This window comes from Macaca nemestrina, chromosome 3 (genome assembly GCF_043159975.1).
Source record: "Macaca nemestrina isolate mMacNem1 chromosome 3, mMacNem.hap1, whole genome shotgun sequence".
Taxonomy (NCBI): domain Eukaryota; kingdom Metazoa; phylum Chordata; class Mammalia; order Primates; family Cercopithecidae; genus Macaca; species Macaca nemestrina.
Window position 1 is genome coordinate 35,943,278 of NC_092127.1, and position 22,882 is coordinate 35,966,159.

The 22,882-nt window shown below is 38.8% G+C and overlaps 1 protein-coding gene and 1 long non-coding RNA gene across 5 annotated transcripts in view; one reads left to right on the forward strand and one right to left on the reverse strand.

Moving 5' to 3' along the window:
* The window catches only part of LOC105463505 (ring finger protein 175), a 49,306-nt gene that overhangs the window by 19,413 nt on the left and 7,011 nt on the right, over positions 1-22,882 (forward strand). For all 3 annotated transcript variants that reach the window (XR_976374.3, XM_011710637.2, XM_011710638.2), the window contains exons 4-6: positions 11,906-12,060; positions 16,615-16,722; positions 19,782-19,902. Coding sequence is in view for 2 of the 3 variants with exons in the window: in XM_011710637.2 (XP_011708939.2) it covers positions 11,906-12,060; positions 16,615-16,722; positions 19,782-19,902 (384 nt within the window). In the remaining variant the exon portion in view is untranslated. The remainder of the gene's footprint in view (positions 1-11,905; positions 12,061-16,614; positions 16,723-19,781; positions 19,903-22,882) is intronic.
* On the reverse strand, positions 12,505-19,788 carry LOC105463504 (uncharacterized). Of its 2 annotated transcripts, XR_011620899.1 has the most exons (5): positions 19,683-19,788; positions 19,435-19,594; positions 18,661-18,700; positions 16,779-16,904; positions 12,505-12,681 (listed from the first exon to the last, which is right to left on the reverse strand). It is a non-coding gene; the product is annotated as an uncharacterized lncRNA (long non-coding RNA). The 2 variants fall into 2 exon arrangements; XR_976373.2 differs by having other exon boundaries at positions 19,435-19,788.

Here is a 22,882-nt window from a genome sequence, read left to right on the forward strand (position 1 = left end):
GAATGGCCTCATCAATAGATTGGATGAAGCTGAGGAAGGAATCAGTAAATGTGAAGATAATGTCAGTAGAAACGTCCCAAAATGAGATGCAAAGAGAAAAAAAGAGTGAAAAGAAAATAGAACAGAATATCTAAGAACTATGGAACATTTTCAAAAAACATAACATACACATACTGGAATAGCAAAAGGAGAAGAAAGAGATAATGGAACTGAAAAAATATTTGAAATAATAATGACCAATAATTTTTCAAGATTAAGGAGACACCAAACCACAAATCCAAGAAACTCAGAGAACACCAAGTAGGGTAAATGCCAAGAAATCTATACCTGGGTATGTCAAATTCACATTACAGAAAGCCAAAGATGAAGAGAAAACCTTAAAAGCAGCCAGAGAGGGGAAAAAACAAACCATGCAAACAAGAAGAAAGTGAAGTAAAATATTAAAGTATTGAAAGAAAAAATCCCAGCAATCTAGGATTCTATATCCAGAGAAATTCACTTCAAAGTGAAAGAGAAATAAAGACTTTATCAGGCAAACAAAAAATGAGGAATTCATTACCAGTAGTTCTGACCTGTAGGAAATGTTTTTTAAAAGTTCTTCAGAAAGAAGTAAAGTGATTTGGGCCAGAAACGCAGATAATCTACATAAAGAAAGAGTGTCAGAGAAAGAATAAATAGAGATAAAATAAAACTTTTTCTTTCTTTCTTTCTTTTTTTTTTTTTTTTTCTTTTGAGGTGGAGTCTCACTGTGTCACTGGAGTACAATGGCGTGATCTCGGCTCGCTGTACCCGTCACCTCCCAGGTTCAAGTGATTCTCCTGCCTCAGCTTCCTAAGTAGCTGGTATTACAGGCGCCTGCCCCAACACCCGGCTAATTTTTGTATTTTTAGTAGAGACAGGGTTACACCATGTTGGTCAGGCTGGTCTCAAACTCCTGACCTCATGATCCGCCCACCTTGGCCTCCCAAAGAACTGGGATTACAGGCATGAGCCACCACGCCCAGCCCTATTTCTTATTCTTAATTCCTCTAATAAATTAATTGTTCAAAGTAAAAATAGGAACAATGTATTGGGTGATTATGTTATATGGATAACTGAAATGAATGATAGCAGTATTATAAGAAATGGGAGGGAGGAATTGAGATTTCTGTTATAAGGTACCTATAATACCAATAAAGGTGTATAGTGTTATTTGAGAATGGACTTGGATTAGTTATGGATGTATTTTGCAAACTGTAGAGAAACCACTAGAAATAATTGTAAAGGAGCCTAATTGATACAGTAATAGAGGAGAGAAAATGGAATCTCATAAAATATCCAGTTAAAACCAGAGAAGGCAGAGAGAGAGAGAGAGAGAGAGAGATGCAAGGAAAGTGCAACAAATAGAAAATAGTTACATACATGGTAGATATTAATCCAACTATATCAATAATCACTTCAAATGTGAATGGTCTAAATATAAAAATTAAAACACAAAGATTGTCAGAGTGGATTAATTTTCAAAAACAAGATGCAATTATATGTTGTTACAGATATATCAACAGTAAAGATTTGGAAAAAGATATTCCATACTAACACTAATCAAAAGAAAGCTGAACCAGCTATATTAATTTCAGACAAAGTGGACTTCAGAACAAGGAAAATTGGCAGGGATAAGAAAGGGCATTTGGCTTGGCACAGTGGCTCATAGCTGTAATTCCAGCACTTTGAGAGCCCAAGGTAGGAGGATTGCTTGAGCCAAGAGCTCGAGACCAGCTTGGGCAACAAAGTGACACCCTATCTCTACAAAAAAAAAAAAAATAGCCAGATGTAGCGGTTTGCACCTGTAGTCCCAGCTACTTGGAGGCTGAGGAGGGAGGATCACTTGAGCCTAGGAGTTCAAAACCAGCTTGGGTAACATGATGAAACCCCATCTCTATAAATAATTTAAAAATTAGCCGGGCATAATAGCATGCTCCTGTAGTCCCAGCTACTCCAGAGGCTGAGATGGGAAAGTTGCTTGAGCCCAGGAGGTCAGTGCTGCAATGAGGCATGATCTCTCCACTGCACTCCAGCCTGGGCAACAGAGTGAGACTCTGCCTGAAAAAAAAAGAGAGAGAGAGAGAGAGAGAGAGAGAGGAAGGAAGGAAGGAAGGAAGGAAGGAAGGAAGGAAGGAAGGAAGGAAGGAAGGAAGGAAGGAAAGAAATTACATAATGATAAAAGGGTCAGTTATTCAGGAAGATATCCTTAATATGTATGCATCTAACAAAAGAGCATCAAAATACATGAGACAAAAACTGATAGAACTGCAAAGAGAAATCAACAAATTGACTATTATAGTTAAAGATTTTAATACGTCTCTTCTAGTAGCTGATAGATCAAGCAGGCATAAAATTGGTAAAGACATAATTGACTTGAAAGTTCCATTCATCAGCTTGCTCTAAATGACATTTATAGAATACTTCATCCAACAACAACAGAGTATATATTCTTCTTGACATCACATGGAACATTCACCAAAATACACGACATGCTGAACCGTAAAAGACTCCAAAATAAATTTGAATTGCACAATCTATGCCCTCAAACCACAATGAATTAAACTAGAAATTAATAACAGAAAGATAGTATGGAAAATTCCAAAATATTTGCAGATTAAATAACACAATACTAAATAACACATGGGTCAAAGAAGAAACTCCAGAGAAATTTTCAAATAATTTAAATGAAAATGAAAATACAACTTATCTAAATTTCTGGGATGCAGCAAAAGCAGTGCTTAGAGGGAAATTTATAGCATTGAATGCATATATTAGAAAAGAAGAAAGGTCTAAAATCAATAATCTAAGAATCCGCCTGAGGAAACTAGAAAAGGAAGAGTAAATCATGCCTACAACAAACAGAAAATAAATAATAGAAATTTTGGCAAAAATCGATGAAATTAAAAATAGGAAATCAGTAGAGGAAACACAATAAAACCAAAAGCTGGTTCTTTGAAAAGATCAATAAATTTAATAAACCTCTAGCCAGACTAACCAAGAAAAAAAAAGAGAGAAAACACAAATTACTAATATTATTGAAGAAAATTGGGCTAGGCTTAGTGACTCACACCTGTCATCCCAGCACTTGGGAGGCTAAGGTGGGAGGATCACTTGAGGCCAAGAGTTCAAGACCAGCCTGGGCAACATAATGAGACCCCATCTCTACAAAAATTTGAAAATTAGCCAGGCGTCATGGCATGTGCCTGTAGTCCTAGCTACTCAGGAGGCTAAGGCAAGAGGATTGCTTAAGCCCGGGAGTTAGAGGTTACAGTGAGCTATGATTGTGCCACTGCATTCCAGCCTGGGTCACAGAGTGAGGCCCTGTCTCCCTAAAAAAAAAGAGAAAAGAAAATGAGATCATCATTACTAATCCCGTAGACATAAAAAGAAAAGGTTACAAACAATTCTATGCCCACAAATTTGGATAAATTAGATGAAGTGGACTAATTCTTTGAAAGATGCAAACTATACCAAAACTCGCACAAGGAGAAATAGATGAACTGAATAGGCCTATATCATTTTAAAATTTCAATCAATAGTTAATAACCTTCCAAAAAAGGAAGCACCAAGTCTAGATAGTTTCACTGGTAAATTCTACCAAATATTTAAAGAAGAAATGATACCAGTTCTCTACAATCTCTCCCAGAAAATAGAAACAGAAGGAGTACTTGCAAATTCATTCATTGAGACCAGCATTACCCTCATAAAAAAACCAGAAAGACAAAGTGGGATGACTGTCACTGCCCAATTTCAAGACTCACCATATGAAGACATTACAAGAAAAGGAAATTGTAAACCAAAATCTCTCAAAAACATTAATCCAAAAATCCTCATCAAAATATTAGCAAATCAAATCCAACAATGTATAAAATAAATTATACACCACAATCAAGTGAGATTTATTCCAGATATGAAAGACTGGCTCAACAATTAAAAATCAATTTATGTAAATAATCTCATCAAGAGGCAAGAGAAGAAAGTCCTATGATCCTATCAGTAGACGTAGCAGAAGCATTTGGCAAGGTCCAGCATGCATTCATGTAAAACTCTCAGCAAAGTAGGAATAGAAGGGAATTTCCCAACTTGATAAAGAGGCCTATGGAAAGCCTACAACTAGCATACTTAACGGTGAGAAACTAGATGATTGCCCTCTAAGATGAGGAAGAAGGAAAGAATGTCCTCTCTCACCACTTCTATTCCACATTGTACAGGGAAGTCCTTGCTAGTGCAGCAAGATAGAAAATAAAAGCTATACGGATTAGAAAGAAAAATTAAAACAATCTTACATGATTGTCTGTATGGAAAATCTCAAAGAATCAATATAAACTCATGGAAATAATAAGTGATTATAGCACGGTTGGAAGATACAAAGTAAATATACGAAAGTCGATTGTTACCAGTAATTAACCACTGGAATTTGAAATTAAAACACAATACCATTTACAGTTGCACCAGAAAAATACAAATACTTAGGCATAAATCTATCAAAATATGTACAGGATCTATACAGAGAAAAGAGATATAAATTAATGGAAAGATTATTCCATATTCATAGATTGGAAGATTCAATATCATTAATATGTCCAGTCTTCCTGACTTGATCTATAGATTAAACACAATCTCAACTAAAATCTCAGCAAGGTACTTTGTGTAAATCAACAAACTGATTCTACAGTTTATGTGGAAAAGCAAAAGACCTACAATAGATAATACAACACTGAAAGACAAAGTTGGAGGACTGACAGTGCCCAATTTCAAGACTTACTGTAAAGCTGCAGTGATAAATACAGCATGGTACTGGTGAAAGAATAGGCACATAGGTCAATGGAACAGAATACAGAGCCCACAAATAGACTCCCAAACAAATACAGTCAACTGATCCATGACAAAGGACCAAAGGCAATTCAATAGAGAAAGGATAGTCTTTCCAACAAATGATTGTGGAACGACTGGATTTTCACATGCAAAAAAAAAAATAGACACAGACCCAGAACATACAATACACCTTTTAGAAAAATTAATTCAAAATGGATCTTAGGCCTAAATGTAAAATGCAAAACTATAAGACTTTGAGAAGATAACACAGGAAAAAAAGCTAGGTTTACTTGTATTTGATGATGCGTTTTTAGCTATGGTACCAAAAGCATGATCCATGAGAGAAAATATAAATAAGGTAGATTTTATTGAAATTAAAAACTACTATGGAAAAGATACTGTTAAGAGAATGAAGCCAGGAGCAGTGGCTCAAGCCTGTAATCCCAGCACTTTGGGAGGCCGAGACAGGCAGATCATGAGGTCAGGAGATCCAGACCATCCTGGTTAACATGTTGAAACCCTGTCTCTACTAAAAAACACAAAAAATTAGCTGGGTGTGGTGGCGGGTGCCTGTAGTCCCAGCTACTCAGGAGGCTGAGGCAGGAGAATGGCGTGAACCCGGAAGGCAGAGCTTGCAGTGAGCCGAGATCACGCCACTGCACTCCAGCCTGGGCAACAGAGCGAAACAACGTCTCAAAAAAAAAAAAAAAGAGAGAATGTAAAAACAAGCCAGACTTGGAGAAAATATTTGCAAACACATATATCTGATAAAGGACTTGTATCCAAAATATACTTAAATATATTTAAAATATACTTAAAACTCAACCACAAGAAAACAACTCATTAAAAAGGCAAAAGATCTGGATTAACTTATGTAATTAATTACACATGTAATTAATTAATTCCTACTAAGGAAAACTTACAGATGGCAAATATGCATATAAAAAGGAGCTCATCATCTCGTCATGTGTCATTAGAGAATTAAAGCAATAATAATGAGTTAACACTATACACCTATTAGAATAGCTAAAATTCAAAAAATTGACAATACCAAATACTGATGACAATGTGGAGTAGCAGGAACTCTCGTTGTTGGGAATGCAAATAATGGTAAAGCTATTTTTGAAGGCTGTTTGGCAGTCTCCCACACAGCTAAACATAGGCTTACTATATAATCGCTCTACCGGGTATTTACCCAGTTAAATTGAAAACCTACATTCACACAAAAACCTGCATACAAATATTTACAGCACCTTTATTCATAATCGCCCAAAACTGGTAGCAACCAAGATATCCTTTAAAAGCTGGATAAATAAACTGTGGTACATTCATGCAATGGAATACTATTCAATAATAAAAAGAAATAAGCTATCATGTCATGAAAAGACGTGGATGAACTTTGGTGAAACAAGTCATAGTGAAACAAACCAGTATGAAAAAGCTACATACTGTATGGTTCCAATGATATGACATTCTGAAAACCACAAAACTATAGAGACAGTAAAACAATCAGTGATTTGGGGGGAAGAGAGGAAAATAAATAGGTCAGGAATTTTAGAGTAGTAAAATTAGTTTGTGTAATATTGTATTTGTGGGTACAATATATTATGCATTTGTCAAATGTCATAGACCTGTACAGCACAAAAACCAGACTTTAAAATATGAACATGTTTAAGAATCATTTAGGAGGTTGGGGGATTCCAGGGAGAAATGCAGACTGTGCAAGAGGATCTAACTGCCTTAAAAATATGGAAAACAACCTCGCTGAAGGGTAGAGAGGGAAAAAGTATCATCCCCTCTCTAAGTAACTTTGGAAATGAACAGTCTGTACGAGGAAGGCAATAGGAACTGCACAAAAGCACTGTATTCCACTTGATAAAATTGTTCCCCATGGGGATACAAGTTAATAGTTACCATACTGCTGTGTATGTATACAGGAATTGAACAATTAAGTAAATAGCAGCCAGGTTACTTACTGTTGGAATGGGAGTTTACAGAAAAGCAAGGGATGGAAATTAGAAAAAAAAGTAGGAAGTGCACTTATAGTAATATGTGTAAAAGCTTTGTACACTTAATGTATTATTATGTATGCATATTATTTTTACCCTGAAGGTATTATTTATTATAAAGGATTATTATTTTCACATTCTTTTATGCATAATTCAGATCATGTACTTAAAGAGGACATGGACTAATTCAAAAAGCTCAGAATATTTTCAGACACAACTTTTTAACAAGTATGCCCGTCTTCTGAAGTGGTCCTTTAAATTTGTGTAGATAGATTATGTTCTGTGGTCTGTAGGAGCTGTGTACATCAGAGCAGTTTATTATAAATACCTAAAGCAAAAGAAATGGTTTATTTAGAAAATAAAGTATAGAAATATGTTAACTGCTCCTATGTGATGTCAAAAGTGGAAAGAAGGTAGAAAATTCTTATTTTATGTGGGATACTATAAATACCTGGGTGTTTTCAAATAGTCACGTTTTTAGCACAGCATAGTCCAAGCATCTGGGCGTTTGAATTTTTCCCTTTCCAGCTGGTAATCTTGATATGTTATAGATGTAGGCAAAGCCTCAAAGTTAAATCATTTCCAAATGCTTTGAACAGCATTTAACTGGAAATAAAATTTCATTCAACATCACCCTCTCCACCTTGCTTTATGTGCAGTTACTTTCCATATCTGCAGTAGGTAGACAGGAGAGTGCCAAAAAAGAATCCTTCTCTTACTCCACAAATCAGTAGAAGGCCTGATGACTACATCCCCAGAACTTGGGTTTCAGACACACTATTAACTTGCCTCAATACAGTGCAAATAATTTTCCAGATTGAAGCATTGGTCTATTTAAATCAAACTTCCTGCCTATTAATAGCTGTGAAATACTAGAAAATATTACTGGGCCAATAAAGCATTGTGTCTGCTCAAATCTTTTTAAAATGAGGCAAGACAAAAATATATACATACTTAAATACATATGTACATAACATTGCAGAATCTCCTTTAAAAGTTTAAATAACAAAATCAGCCATCTAGATTTATGTGGAGATTAAAAAAGTGAACCAACTGAAAATCTAAGGAATCTTTGTATGCCAACATTCCATTTCCATACTTTCTTCTTCTTTTTTTTTGAGACAGAGTCTTGCTCTGTTGCCCAGGCTGGAGTGCAGTGGCACAATGTCGGCCCACTGCAACCTCCGCTTCCCAGGTTCAAACAACTCTCACGCCTCAGCCACCCAAGTAGCTGGGATTCCAGGCACGTGCCACCTCACCCAGCTAATTTTTGTATTTTTGGTAGAGATGGGCTTTCACCATGTTGCCCAGGCTGGTCTCAAACTTCTGGCCTCAACTGATCCACCCCTCTCGGCCTCCCAAAGTCCTAGATTACAGGTATGAGTCACCACGTGCCCACCCATACTTTCTTCCTACTTGCTTTATATTCACACTCTCCTTCATTGTCTTTTACTGATAGCAGCATTGTTTCCTGTTTATTTTTATGATAATTTTCTGCTTACCTCTGAGCACACCTCTGCCCTCCCTCCACCATCCCACCACCCTCCACACACAAATGATTGCAGATAGTTTGGGATTTGCAGTGCAAAGGAAATGAACACACATAATTTATTTATTTTTTTCCCTTGTTTCCTTCCTTCCTTCCTTCCTTCCTTCCTTCCTTCCTTCCTTCCTTCCTTCCTTCCTTCCTTCCTTCCTCCCTCCCTCCCTCCCTCCCTCCCTCTGTCTCTCTCTCTTTTTTCCTTTCTTTCTTTCTTTCTTTCCTTCTCTTTCCTTCTTTCTTTTAATATTGCACGGCCCATTCATCATTCTGTACAATTAGACAAATGAAAGGTATCTTTGTTTTGGCTTGATCTGTAATTCTTTTCAGATTCATTATGTGCATGGCAACCCAAAAAAAAAAAATGGTACTTTTGGGCAGCATCTGATTCATCAGGAAATTCCTCCTGCTATGATATGTGGTTGGGGAGAATGTGAGTGATGTGATCCAGATGCATGAGCTACCCGTCGCCAGTAGTGCAGATGTGTTTTATACACACATGCCCAGATGGTGACCCCTGTGGCATTATTAATGAGTTCCAGATGCCAGGCTTCCTTCTTTCCATGTATGTGCCTCGATTTCACGTATTTCATGTGTTTGTTTATGAGGGACAGCATTCCTACATTTCACATATGGCAGTTACTATTTAAAATGAGAACTTTTAACTACTCTGGACATGGTTAAAGAATCTTTTAAATTGATATGAAATGTGTCTCTCATTTCAAAATGACTACCCATGCAATCATTGAATTCACAGAGCAAATTTCTGAACTTTCCCTTCATATATTGAGAAAATATGGTGCTGGCTTGCATTTTAAAGATAGTTAAGAAATAAAATATTTGCATACATAATACATTCAAATGATTTTTTGCTTTCTTTTCCTTTTTGATCTCCAAAGTCTATTTTTAAAAGTAACATGTCTGTGCATTGAATATTGTTATTCACTATTAATTAAATCTAGGCATCAAGAGAAATTTGACGTCTTCTAGAAATTGTTCATACTTATAGATCTATAGGAAGAGAACTGGTTTTATTAAAATATAGTCCAGCTATAGCTCCAAACTATCATGGATTGTAACTCCATAGATTAGAAGAAATTGATTAGTCTTATATTTTGGTTTAGATCTAAAGTACAAAAATAAGAGCATAATAGTTCCACTGAGTTAAAATGAACCAACTCAAGTTTTTATTTTAAAAAAACTCCAGGATTTTTATGGGGAAATGTAAAAATGAATCAAATTCTTAAAATAGATGACAAATGCAAATAACAGATGATCAGACTTTGAAAGATGAAGTTCATGTCCATTTCCTTCTTTAAAAGTTCACCAGAAGTGAACTTTTAAGTCAGCAAATGCATAATTTATGATAGAGAACTATCTCCAAAATCAGCTACAGAAAATAAATGACCAATATGCTGATGAGATTTTTGTTAAGGGGCTACACATTTTCTTTTAAGACAGGGTCTAACTCTGTCACCCAGTGCAGTGGCACAATCCCAACTCACTGCAGCCTCGACCTCAGGGGCTCAGGTGGTCCTCCCACCTTAGCCTCCTGAGTAGCTGGGACTACAGGCATGTACCACCATGCCTGGCTAATTTTTGTAGAGACAGGGTTTGGCCATGTTGCCCAGGCTGGTCTCAAGCTCCTGAGCTCAAGAAATCCATCCACCCCAGCCTCCCAAAGTGCTGGGATTATAGGCATGAGCCACCACACCTGGCCATGGTGCTGCATACTTTTACTGTCAATAGCAGAGGGTCAAAGTTGCTGAATGCTTAAGTAAGCACATCTTGAGTCTTGGTTACTTAGCATGTGGTTTTGGGTCCTCTTAAAAACTATTCTACTTCCTTGAGTAAAGCTTGTTTTTCCTATGTATGTACGTGTATTTATATCAGTTTCATAAAGGTGCTAACTCATTCATTTTCCACACCCACAAAGTAGGATGGAAAATTAAAGCAGTTATCTGATAAATGGAGGCAACAGTAAAGAGTTTTTTTTTCCCCCTGAAAGTATTCCTTGAAGTTAAAAAAAAAAAAAAAAAAAAAAATGTAAGTTATAGGATTTGCTCCCGAACTCCTCAGATACTCACCTCAGACTTGCTCCGTGTATGTTTTTGTTCAAGTGCATATCTATGATAGCAACTCTAGGGTTCTCTGAAAGAAGATTCAGAGCAATTCGAAGAAGACTTCAGATCATTTATGAGGATGAAGCCATCAAAGGAGAATGATGAGCCTGGGAAATGTCTTCTTATCTGATACTGAAAGAAGAATGGCTCTGGCCTTGCCTTTCTCATTTCTATCTTGAAGTCCTGTCCAAGAGCTTTGGTTATTGACCTTAGACTATTATCACCAAGACCTATTTAAAGGACCCAACAATATATCCATAGATCTTTTGTTCTAAGCCTCCCTTTTCTATTGCGAAGGTTGAGAAGGTAAAGAAAACAAATGGCAGCAGCCTTTTTAATACTCAGGATGATGAATATGCGATAAGCAAGCTCTAACCACTCTTCCCACATTGCTGGCAGACTTCATTAACTGATCATAAGACTCTACCACTAAAGCAGGATCCAGACTCAGAATCCTCAACAAAGCACTGCAGGCTGTCACTAAAACTTAGTTAACGTACACCCTTGAAACAAAAACCTCTTTGCCATTCCCCTTATATTCATTCTGAGCAAATAACAGGTGGTTAGTCTGAATGCGAGAAAACATAAAAGACCAAAGGATATTGCTATTGATTAAAGCTGTCTGCTTTTCCCAAGAGGGTTGACTAGCTGGTATTGGCCTGGTTTGAAAAGTAGGAGGGTAGCTATGGTAACCATATCACATCAGTGACCCAGAGACAGTTCACTCTGCCCTGCTCCCTGACCTATGGGAATGGCACCAGATTAAAGGACCCTCTGAAGGCTACTTGGACTCAGGTCAATGGCATAGGTCACCAAGGATTTATGCACCAAATGAACAGGAAACCTTGCAGAGTGCCCAGGGACTGCGGGCAGAAGACAATCCCAGGGGCTTCTCTGAAACTCTGACCTCCACTTCCTCCTTTGACATTGCTGTCACTTTCATACGAGCACATGACAGAAACAAAGCCCCTGGGCTGTGTGTAGTGCAGTATGGTTTTCAGAGTGCTTTCCATTCCTGATCTTGTTTGAACCCCGCCTCAGTCAGTGCAGGGAAGCAGTGCAAGCATCAGTACCCCCAATTATACAACTAAAGTGAGGCTCCCTTGTCCAAAATCACATCTCTGTGGAGGCCCTATCTAAAATAGTCAGACGAAAGGAAGTGACAGAAGGCGGGGATTTTGGATTGTTTCCCATTGGAATTTTCAGACAATTGTGCCCGTACTTTCCATGGCCTGGCCTGTCTAAGGAAGCTTACAGTTTGATGTTGAAGCAGTTGCATGGTACAGACATGATGGTGAAGGTGGTTCTCCCAGAGATGCTTCGGACTCATTTAATAATGGAGATGCCATTCAGGCACTTGGTCATTGAAAGAGACTTTCTGTTCATTTCTATGACAGCTGGTGACCTTGTTGCAGATGTGGATTGTCCCCTTATATTTCACGATAAAACTATACTGGTGGCGGTTTCTGTCTATGTGGGGGATGTTCTCCGTTATTACCAGTTACATCCTCTTCAGAGCTACCCGAAAACCCCTCTCAGGAAGGACACCACGGTATGTATTCCATACATTCTCTCCCCAGGAGCCCCTTTCTTTTAAATATTAAAAAGCATATTTTATAGCCATTTTCCTGGGTTGGGGAGTGGGGGCGTTACATTTCTTTTACTTGTCTTTTACCTTTGGTAGCAAAACTCTTGAGAAATTAGCTTCACTGCTGTTAGTTTGCCTTCATTATTTAATGGCAGTTCAGATATGCATGTAAAATTTATTACTTCAGATATTAGCTAGTGAAATGCAGAAGAAAGGGAAGTGAAACTATTGTTTAAAATTTCTAGAGCATTATTTGCAAGTTTATTTTTACCTCAGCATTTTGCTTCATTCCACTATACGTTGTGTCACACATTTTAAAATAAAGCAAGAGTTGAAAGTTGTGTTTCAACCTGAAAATATATGATAAATCATAAGTCATAGACAACTTATTACTCTAATAACAAATGATGCTTTAATATTCCAATGGTCACTTTAATGACCATTGTCAGCCTCCAAAGATGTGTATAACTCCATTGTATTGTTCACAAATCTTTCCGAAGTGCTTATCTTCACATACTGCGCCCGCAGGCTTGCTTTTACACTCCCTGTTCTGTGGGTAAAATCCGAAACCTCATCAAGATAAAACTGGAATGAGATAAAGTGTATAAAATGGAAAATAGTAATAAAACAATGCTAAATTTGACCTTTTGGGAGAATACATCATAAGCTCCAGTGAAATACTTTTATGATTATTTAGACATTTGTTTTCATCCTCTAAAAAAGTAGGAAACACGTATGTCAACTTTTCCTTCAAGTTAGGAGAAGGAAAAATACCCAATGAGAAATCAGATAAATAAATGTGATGATAAAAATGGAAATCCAAATACATGAATTCATGTTATGAGTATTTTAGTTTAGTTCCAGTAAACTAAAAAGGAAGAGGTCTGGGGTGCTGGTAGGAGACCTTATAAACTGGCCAATTTGGGGTCTCGGACAGCCCTTGTAGTGTCTGGCTTATCAATCAGTAAAGTGAATGTATGGTACCTTTCTCCTTCTTAGAAAATATTCTAAGTTATTTAAGATTTGTGAAAGTGCTCTGAGTTTGGGATGAATCAAAATGTGCTTGTTTTCATCCCCTGGATATAATCTATGTTGTATTTCTGTGAGAATGGTTTGCCTATCCACTGTATAATGAATTACCCTACCTAAAGGCAGTGTTTTTGTGCACTTCAGTTCATGCAATGCAGAGGAACTTTATTACAAGAAATACCCAAATGCTGCCTTATTACCCTTTATGGCTTGCATATGTCCACTCTCTTTCCCATGCCCAAAGCATGTCCTCTCAGCTTCTTCCTGCCTGCACAACTCCAAGCCCTAAAGGATAGTCGTCTTAGAGTCAAGAGGCTCCACTGACATTACAAAGCAAACTTAGCTGCCATTTGAAGAGACATCAGTGAGCAAGGTGAAGTAGGGCCTCTTCTAGAAGAGCAGTCAGGATGGAGCTCCTGTATGTAAGAGGCAATAGGCCCCAGAATTATCATGGATCTTTGCTTACTTATTGTATTACAGGTGAGTCACATTTTAACTATCTTCCATTTGGAAGCAGAGGACTTCATTACAGGAGAGGGGAGCTGGGTGAAGAAATCAGCATTGCTGTAGAAGGCAGACCTGAGAGCAGTGGAGAGGAGTGCTGGAGAGCACCAGCAGTTCAAAGCCTACTGTTCCTCTCTGAGAGCACATCAAGCTGTTGTTTCAGGATAAGGTGCCCAGAGAAGGGGAAGTGAATTTCCTCTCAACTACAGTTGGTTTGTCTGGCAAGCAGTGAAGTTCAGAGTCAGAAATAAGCCACACACGTGGTGGCTCATGCCTGTAATCCCAGCACTTTGGGAGGCCGAAGTGGGTGGATCGCCTGAGGTCAGGAGTTTGAGACCAGCCTAGCCAACATGGTGAAGTCCTGTCTTGACTAAAAATACAAAAATTAGCCAGGTGTGGTGGCAGGTGCTTGTAATCCCAGCTACTCAGGAGGCTGAGGCAGGAGAATCACTTGAACCCAGAGGCAGAGGCTGCAGTGAGCCAGGAACACGCCATTGCACTCCAGCCTGGGCAACAGAGCAAGACTCTACCTCAAACACACACACACACACACACACACACACACACACACACACAAACACTAGCCACAAAGAGCTGGGCTGGATCACATCAAATCCAACCCAAGACCAAGCTTTTCTTTTGGAGGCTGCTCTGAAGCAGTTACACAATCTATCTGGCTTATCTGCCTTACAGTGTAAGTCTGGGTAGCGAGGAAGTTCTGGACTCTACTGTTCCTGAAAATAGGTTCCCCAAATAAGCATGAAAATGGCAGGAGAAGGGGGACTTGAGATTTGGAAAATCGAACACATCCATAACAGTGATATGACATATTGAGCATTTAGTGTGCCAAGTCAATAAACATCAATACATTAGCTCACACAATCTTCACAATAACTTTAGGAGCTAGTGTTATCATCCTCACGTTATAAATTAGACAATCATAGGAAGGAATGCCAAGTAAATTGACCAAAGTCCCATGGGCAGTAAGCAGCAAAGCCCTGGATCAGACCAAAGAACTACTTGGCTACAAAGCTCCTGCTCCCAAAAGCATGCTATGGCTTCATTAACTCAACAAACTGCTTTGCACAGAGAAACCCTGCCGTTTAAAGGTTATTAGTCCTAGAACATCTCTAATGCTGGCAGAAGTTTGAGAGAGGCCCCTTCAGGCAGGGAGATGGGTCACCAGTGTGTGTGGAGTTCAAGGAACCATATTCTGGTACTGGCAGGCGTTGGGGGCCCAGTAGAGGGGACCTTCTCAGAGCTTGCCTGTTTCTCCATCATCACCACTTTTAGTAACATAAACTTCTGCCTTGATCTGGCTGCTCTGAGCAATGATCTAAGCTGCTCAGTACTGACAAATGAAAAGAACCCATGGCTCGAGAGTCACTGTGGCAGAAAGACCCCAAAAGCCTTCTCTGGCTTCCTTTTGAGGCCACACAGCCTCACAGTAATTTGAGCAAACTTCTGCAGCCCATGCAAGTTTCTGTCTCTACATAGCTCACCCCTGCCCACTCCCCCATGCAGCTCACCCCTGCCCACTCCCCCACGTAGCTCACCCCTGCCCACTCCCCCATGTAGCTCACCCCTGCCTACTGCCCCCCGGGACAGGATCACACCTGGTGGAGGAGGTGGCAGCACAGACTGTCCTTGAATATCAGTTGCTTGAAGTGCAGAAGGCATTTCACCATAGAAGTGATGTATATGACAACTCATTTCATGGGCTAGCCCATAACCCATTTAAACCATAATGTTTAGAAGATCCCTTCTGACTGGAACTCAGTGAAATAGAGCACCTATTAAAATCACATTGAAACCTTACACTAGTAATATCATAGATATTAAGCATTTGGTACAGTGGCTCCAACAGGGAGTGAGCTGGGGAAGGTGAGAGAGTCAGAGACAGGGCTCGGGGCTTGGGGGTGAGAGGGTGGGGCTAAATCTCTGGAACAAGATTCCGAATGCAGTTTGGGACGAAAGGCAGAAAAGAGACTCCAAGAGGATGTGCAGGGAAAGGGTTGTGAGGCAAACAGGGCCTTCTGCCATTGCACACCCTTGTAAGCAGCATTCCAGCCACCTCTTCATTTTCTTTGAGCAACAAAGATAAGCCCCCAGCTTTTCCATCTACCACCTCTTGTACCAATGGGCATAGCCCCTCTGCTGTGGCCCTCCAAGAATGGAACTGGGCTCCCAACCTCTTCCCCCGTCTTCCTAGACATGAAGCTGTCACGTGGTCCTTGTAGTTTTTTTCTAAGGGCCTTTACTGCCAGTGAAAAAGGAAACCAGCAGAGGGGAGGGCTTCCTTCTATATTCTCTCCAATCACCCTCCATCCTCATCCTTTTCCTTCTCCACTTAGACCCTTTGGGAACAAGGAAAGGCCTTAGAAGGTCACAGAGGGTGCTGGGGTACACACAGGACCCTTCCACACAGCAGAAGGAAGTAGCCTGGGGCACCCATCATTTCATCCCCTGGGCTAGGGGAGGGCTCTTTGGGTGGAGGGGAAATGGGATGAGGGCTGGGCCCACTATTGGTGATATCTGCACTGGGGCTGGGGGAAAAGGGGCAACGGAACAAGAGGGAAGAAAAACTCCTGGGGAAGAAGGTCTGGACTTCCCTTTGACTTCTCATCCCACTTTTTGTTCACCTCCAAGGCACTCCTGCTGAAACCACTCAAGCTTAACCCTAGGACCAAATGAGAAGGGGGTGGTGTGGGGAGGCAGGGTCCCAGAAAAAGTAACCTTTCCTGAAGGCTATTTTTAAGTGAAGCATCTGAGGGATGTAGACAAATTTAAAAAGAATTCACATATGCATATACACAGAAACACATAAGCATGATAGTTCTATTCATATAATGCTTATTGCTATACATATCTGTTCTGTGTGTTATAATTTTAGAAACTAAAAACTGATTTATAAGTCTTTGAAAAAGCCAAAATATTTTCTAATAATGCCACGTTCTGTGTTTCTCCCCATTTTTCACTCCACAGGTTGGTCTACAAATGGTTTCTTTTGATCTACAAACTCAGCTATGCATTTGGTGTTATGGGTTACTTGGCGATCATGTTTACAATGTGTGGATTCAATCTGTTTTTCAAGTAAGTGTCTCCAATTAAGACATTAATATCTCCAAGCACTTGCGTGGCACACTCACCTGGTCACGTTCTCTTAATCCGGAAGCATCTGGCCCTACAATTTTCCATGCACACATGTTTTATAGTACATATCCACACATAGTCTTGTCTGGGGAAAACCAATAGAAAGGGAAGAAAGAAGCACCCTACAAAATAATTTTTTAAAATTAGGAGCTTTAAGGAGAATTTATATTGGGTCTGCAAATTTAAAAGATTACTATTAAGAGTGGACCTACAATTGTGCTAGAGTAATTCTTACTAAACTAATTTCTCTTCTACGAAATTCTCAAGTACCTAGATCTCCTTTTATATATATCTTCTTATCTAAAACCACTAGAATTATGTTGTCCAATATAGTAGCCACTAGCTTATGTGACTAATGAACACCTAAAATATGAAATAAGATGTACTGTAGGTGTAAAATACATACTGAATTTCAAAGACTTACATAAAAAACATTTTATATCAATTACATTTTGAAATGATAGAATTTAAATGTATCAGTGAGATTAATTTCACCTGTTTTTTGTTGTTGTTGTTGTTTGACATATTAAATGCACCTACAGAAAATTTAAAATTGTATTTGTGACTGTATTTCCATTGGACAGTACTGCTCTCTTGAATTTGGTTTCTGATAGTCATGAAATGCCTTGTGTTGGGGATACTTGGAAAAGGAGGAAAAGTGAATGCTTAGAAATTGCAAGAGGCTGGGTGCCATGGCTCGTGCCTGTAATCCCAGCTACTTGGGAGGCAGAGGTGGGAGGATTGCTTGAGGCCAGGAGTTCAAGACCAGCCTGGGCAACATGGCCAGACCTTGTCTCAAAAATAATTTTAACTGGAAAAAAATATAAGCTGGGAAACCAAATAAACAAATAAAAAAGATTTGAAGGATAGAAAACATGTCGATATCTATTGTTTAATAGATTGGGAGTTTTAAAAAAGAAATTGAAAGAGAAATAAAGGTATAAAAGAGCAAGAAAGTCTAGGGAGAGACAAAGAAAGTTGGGATAACCACTACTTTGACTAGAGCTGTGCTCCCACTTAAGGTGGTTGCTGAGACATGCTGTGGATGGCATTCTCAGGGGCACAACTGAGGCTGAGTAACCAGCCTGTGTCCTGGAAAGGGGATTGAAGACATACCACACTATGGTATGCAAAGCGTACCTATGGAAAGCAGCTCAAATACAAATCCCCCAGAATAGCTCTCACATCAAAGTTACTGTAAACTTCTGGGACCATAACAGAAATTGAAAAGGAGAGATCATCAATCCTTTACTCAGAAAATAGGGAAGGCAGTTGGAGGGAGAGTCAGCCCTGGGTGAAAGGGCTCTCCCTAGGGCAGTGTAGCAATCTGATTTTATAAGCATTTCATAAAACTTTCAGAGTGGGAGCATCTAACATTTTCTAGCAGAAAAGGGGTAGAAAGTAATTGTACAGATCTATTATTGCTAGGCTAGGATATAGAAAGACACTGTAATATCTTTTTTAACATACTCTCTATACTGGTTTATTTAGTGAACATAAAAATACTCATAAGAATTTTTTTGAAATCACTAGGAACGATAGCTGTTCCAAGACTATTACCTCATAAGATTTCAAGATCCTCATTCATGAATTTTCCTACAGTAAGGCATACAAAAACTTAACCCTTCAGAAAAGTAACTATTCTGTTTTCACTACTTGATGATTATCATTGTATTAAGCTTTTTTCCTAGGGCCACAAGTGTGTTACTGTACTTTTTACCAATAAAATTATAAATACATATTTCCCTGGACATGGAGGGAAGATACTCTTCATTTCCCCCACTGTCCTAATTCTCAGATATACCCAGACAAATCCTGAAAGGATGAAGCTACCACATGTGTTGGAAGCCTCAGTTCATATCACCCAAAAATCTGTACCTTCTAAATCTACAAAGCTGTCTGCCTTCACCATTTCTTCCTGCAATGAACAGAAAACAGAAATAGGTTTTAGAGACAGACTACCCAACTCTTGTCCACACTTTCCTCCCTTCCCTGAATCAATCAGAACCACCAAGGCTCACTGCTGGTATTTGAGATTGTTTTATAGATAGAGCAAAACAAATGTGCAATTATTTAGATTCACAAATTAAATTTAGGGCACATTATTCACTTTTAAAAGAGATCTTTCGATTAAGAGAAAAAAAAAACTGGGTGGGGGGATGATCACAAAGAATCCTGGTATAATTGAAATGTGATTTAACTTGCAAAAAGTTTTTTTCAGTTAGTACATAGCAACTCTGGCATGGTAATCAAGGGCTTCAAGATATGAGCTTGATTTGTGGTTTTGTGATGTACCAATTGTTGTGTCAAGCAAATAATGTTTTCTAAGTCTCCATGTTTTCACATGCAAAGTGGGGGTGATAATATCTATCTCAAGCACTTGTTAGGAAAGATCATTGGAAAGCATTTTACAAAAATCTAAGTTATACAGCAGACATACTCAATCCTTGCTGTATTAAAGAATCAATCACTGACAAGCTCTTCAAAAATACTGCTGTCCAGACCCCAACCCAGATCAACTAAACTCCAGTCCTTGGTGGTGGGCCCATGTGTCAATGTGCTTTTAAATTTTCCCGGGTGATTCTAACCTATGTTTAGGGCTGAGAACTATTGCTCTAGTACTTTTTAATGTTATCTACCCATTGGAGTTACCTGGGGTGTGGCCTGGAGATGGAAACTGTTACAAGCTGCTGAGGCCTACCTGTAGCTGAGCCTGAAACCACTGGTCAGAGTCAGCTTGTCTAGGCACTGCAGTCCTAAGAAGCGCTTGAAAGCTGTCTCAAGAATTCCTTTGTCCAGTTGGCACTGAGTGCTACAATTTGAGGGAAATTTAGAGAATTTTAAATTATTTCATTTAAAAAAAGAAAAATCAAACAAAAAAATGAAAAAAAAATACTCACAAGGTTCTCTTAGATACTATCAACAGGAAATATTTTCCAAACTCCAGCTGTTTTGAAATATGCCACATTCTTATTTCCTTATACTGTTGTTTTCAACAGAATCAAAGCTAGAGATTCCATGGATTTTGGCATTGTGTCTTTGTTCTACGGCCTCTACTATGGAGTAATGGGGAGAGACTTTGCCGAGATCTGCTCAGACTACATGGCTTCCACTATAGGGGTAAGTGTTGCTTTCATTTTCTGAAACCATTTATGACACGTGGAGAAATGGTCTCATCTTACATGTCGCATCCATTTTCAGAAATAAATAAGTCTTTCTCCATATACTGATTACCGTTTCCTTTGGAACTATTTTAGTTCACTTAGCCCAGTTGTTCCCTGAATTCTCCTTGCATCAAAACATTGTCTCTGTTAATTAATTGGAAAATACATGTCTTATGTATATAGGATACTTGTGGAATAAGGCATCTTTTAAAATAAAATATGCAAATTATTTGTGTTATTGTATCTAGCACACTCCAATTGCCAACATTTAAGGATTAGTAAAACATTAACAATAACTAAAACCTTTTAGCTCTGTCTGAAACACTGTCTAATGCAAATAAAAACTATATTTGATGCTGCATAAAACAGTTCAGAATCAACAGTGCCTCTGGGTAATACTTATAAATACCAGTTACATTATATAGCATAGAAGTACAAGATATAAAAAGTGTGCTAGATGTATTCTGACTCTATACTATTACCTAGAATTTTTTTAATCCCTAACAGTTGTTTTTCTTTTCTTTTTTTGAACTCTTTTAAGATTAAAATTCAGAATGGACATACTTTCTAGTTAGATGTATTCCTGATTCAGATATCAAGGGCATTTATCTGTGTCTGACTCATGCATATCTCCTAAAAACTTACAAACTAAGAGCTCTAGGAATGACTTAGTAGTTTCAAGAATTCCACATCTCTGTCCTCTATGTGTGTCTCCTGGTACACAGGCAGATGTGAAGTTGAAAATGAGTGTAAAGCAAAGACATGGAAACAACCCAAATGCCCATCAATGATAGACTGGATAAAGAAAGTGTGGTACATATACACCATGGAATACTATGCAGCCATAAAAAGGAATGAGATCATGTCCTTTGCAAGAACATGGATGGAGCTAGAAGCCATCATCCTCAGCAAACTAACACAGGACCAGAAAACCGAACACTGCCTGTTCTCACGTGTACATGGGAGCTGAACAATGAGAACAGATGGACACAGGGAGGGGAACAACACACACTGAGGCCTGTCAGGGGAGCGGGAGGGAGAGCATCAGGAAAAACAGCTAAGGCATGTGGGTCTTAATACCTAGCTGATGGGTTGATAGGTGCAGCAAACCACCATGGCACACATTTGCCTATGCAACAAACCTGCACATGTATCCTAGAACTTTAAATTAAATTAAATTTTTTTTAAAAAAAGAAAAAAAAAACGTAAGTAGTAAGAAAAGGGTGAACTTTTAGAGTGTTCCGTCCATTTCTGGAGCAGGACCTAAGTGGCTATGACCTTGACTTCCTCCCCACCGCATTTGTCCTTCCCCTCCACCATAGGCTCTATCTTACTCTTTTCCTAAAGCCTGCAACCCAAATTCTGTGGTGAAATGCTGGAACAATACAACTGCCTTTCTTATAAGGTTTAATGTGAGCACAGGAAGGAGCATTTTAATTCCCAGTTTCTGCAACAAAAAACAGAAGTTATACTCCTTGGAAAATTCCCAAAGCCTCTTGTGTTTATGGACAGAAAAGGAAGATTAGAATTATATGTGGCTGTTCTCAAGTGGACCAGGAAGAAGAGACTTTACCTGGCAAGACAACCAAGTCTGTAAGCACTAGCTTTTGGGAAACTTCTCACCTGATCCAACCCGACCAGTTCTTAACATCTTGTCATCCTGTCTGTTTATTCCAGCTACCAAATCTACAAAAACCACTGCCTCAAGCCACGGGTACAGCCACCAGTGACTTGGATTAATGAGGGATTGTGTGTGTGTGTGTGTGTGTGTGCGCGCGCTTGTGTGTCCACAGACACTTGCGCATGTTCTTGTGACTGAGGTAAGGAGATACAATCTCCATTCCCATATCAGTGCCTAAGCCCCACACCAGAGCAAGTAAGTCAGAATCTCTGGGAATAGAACCAGTACATCTGCTTCCAAAAAAAAAAAAAAAAAAAAAGTCCTTAGGAAAAGGAATGAGCTATTAAGCCATCCAAACCATGGGGTGAATCTTAAACGCATGTTGCTGAGTGAGAGAAGCCAGTCTGAAAAGGCTCCGTCCTGTGTGACTGCATCCTGTACAACTGCATCCTATATGACATTTTAGAAAAGGCGCAACTATAGAGTTGCTGAACAGATCCATGGTTGCCAAGGCTTTAGGGAAGGAGCATGGTTGAATAGGTGAAGCACAGGAAATTTAGAGTGGTGAAACTCTTCTGTGTGATACGATAATGGTGGATACATAACAACTATACATTTGTCAAAATCCATAGAAAGTGTGAACCTTAAATTTATGAAAATTTAAAAAATAATTTAGGAAGTCAGAGAATCCAAGGATAGAATTCAGATCATGCCAAAAGAATCTAACCATATTAAAAATGTGTGAAATAACCTCATTGAAAGGGGTGGGAAAAAAAGGTGCTGACCTAAGTAACTTTGAAATGAATGGAGATCATAAGACTAAAAACAAAAGAAACTGTGTCATAAGCACTGTACTCTAGTTGATAAAGTTGTTGCTGACAAGGCTATGGGTTAACAATTTTGATACCACCATACATGTATTCTGTAATTATAATTGTTTAGCTTAATATAGATATAAGGGATACATATAGAAATATTTACAGATATGTGTGTGTATCTGTGTGTGTGTGTGTGTGTATGTGTGTTAGTATGTACAGATGAATTCCTTGCTCTGTCAGCTAAGAGGTCCTAGGGACAATGACACCCCAGCAACAGTGAACATACAGAGTGTCCAGATCTTGTTTTCTAATATCATTTTACAATAAAAGGAACTGGGGCTCCTTGAAGAAATGGCTGATTATAGGTCTGAGCGAAGAATACACAATATAAGCCTGGAGCATCTCATAGTGACCAAAAGCAAGAAAATGCTAAAAACAAAACAAAAGAACTCCACAGTGATTGGGGATATATCAAAGAGACACAGGGGCCAACTGAA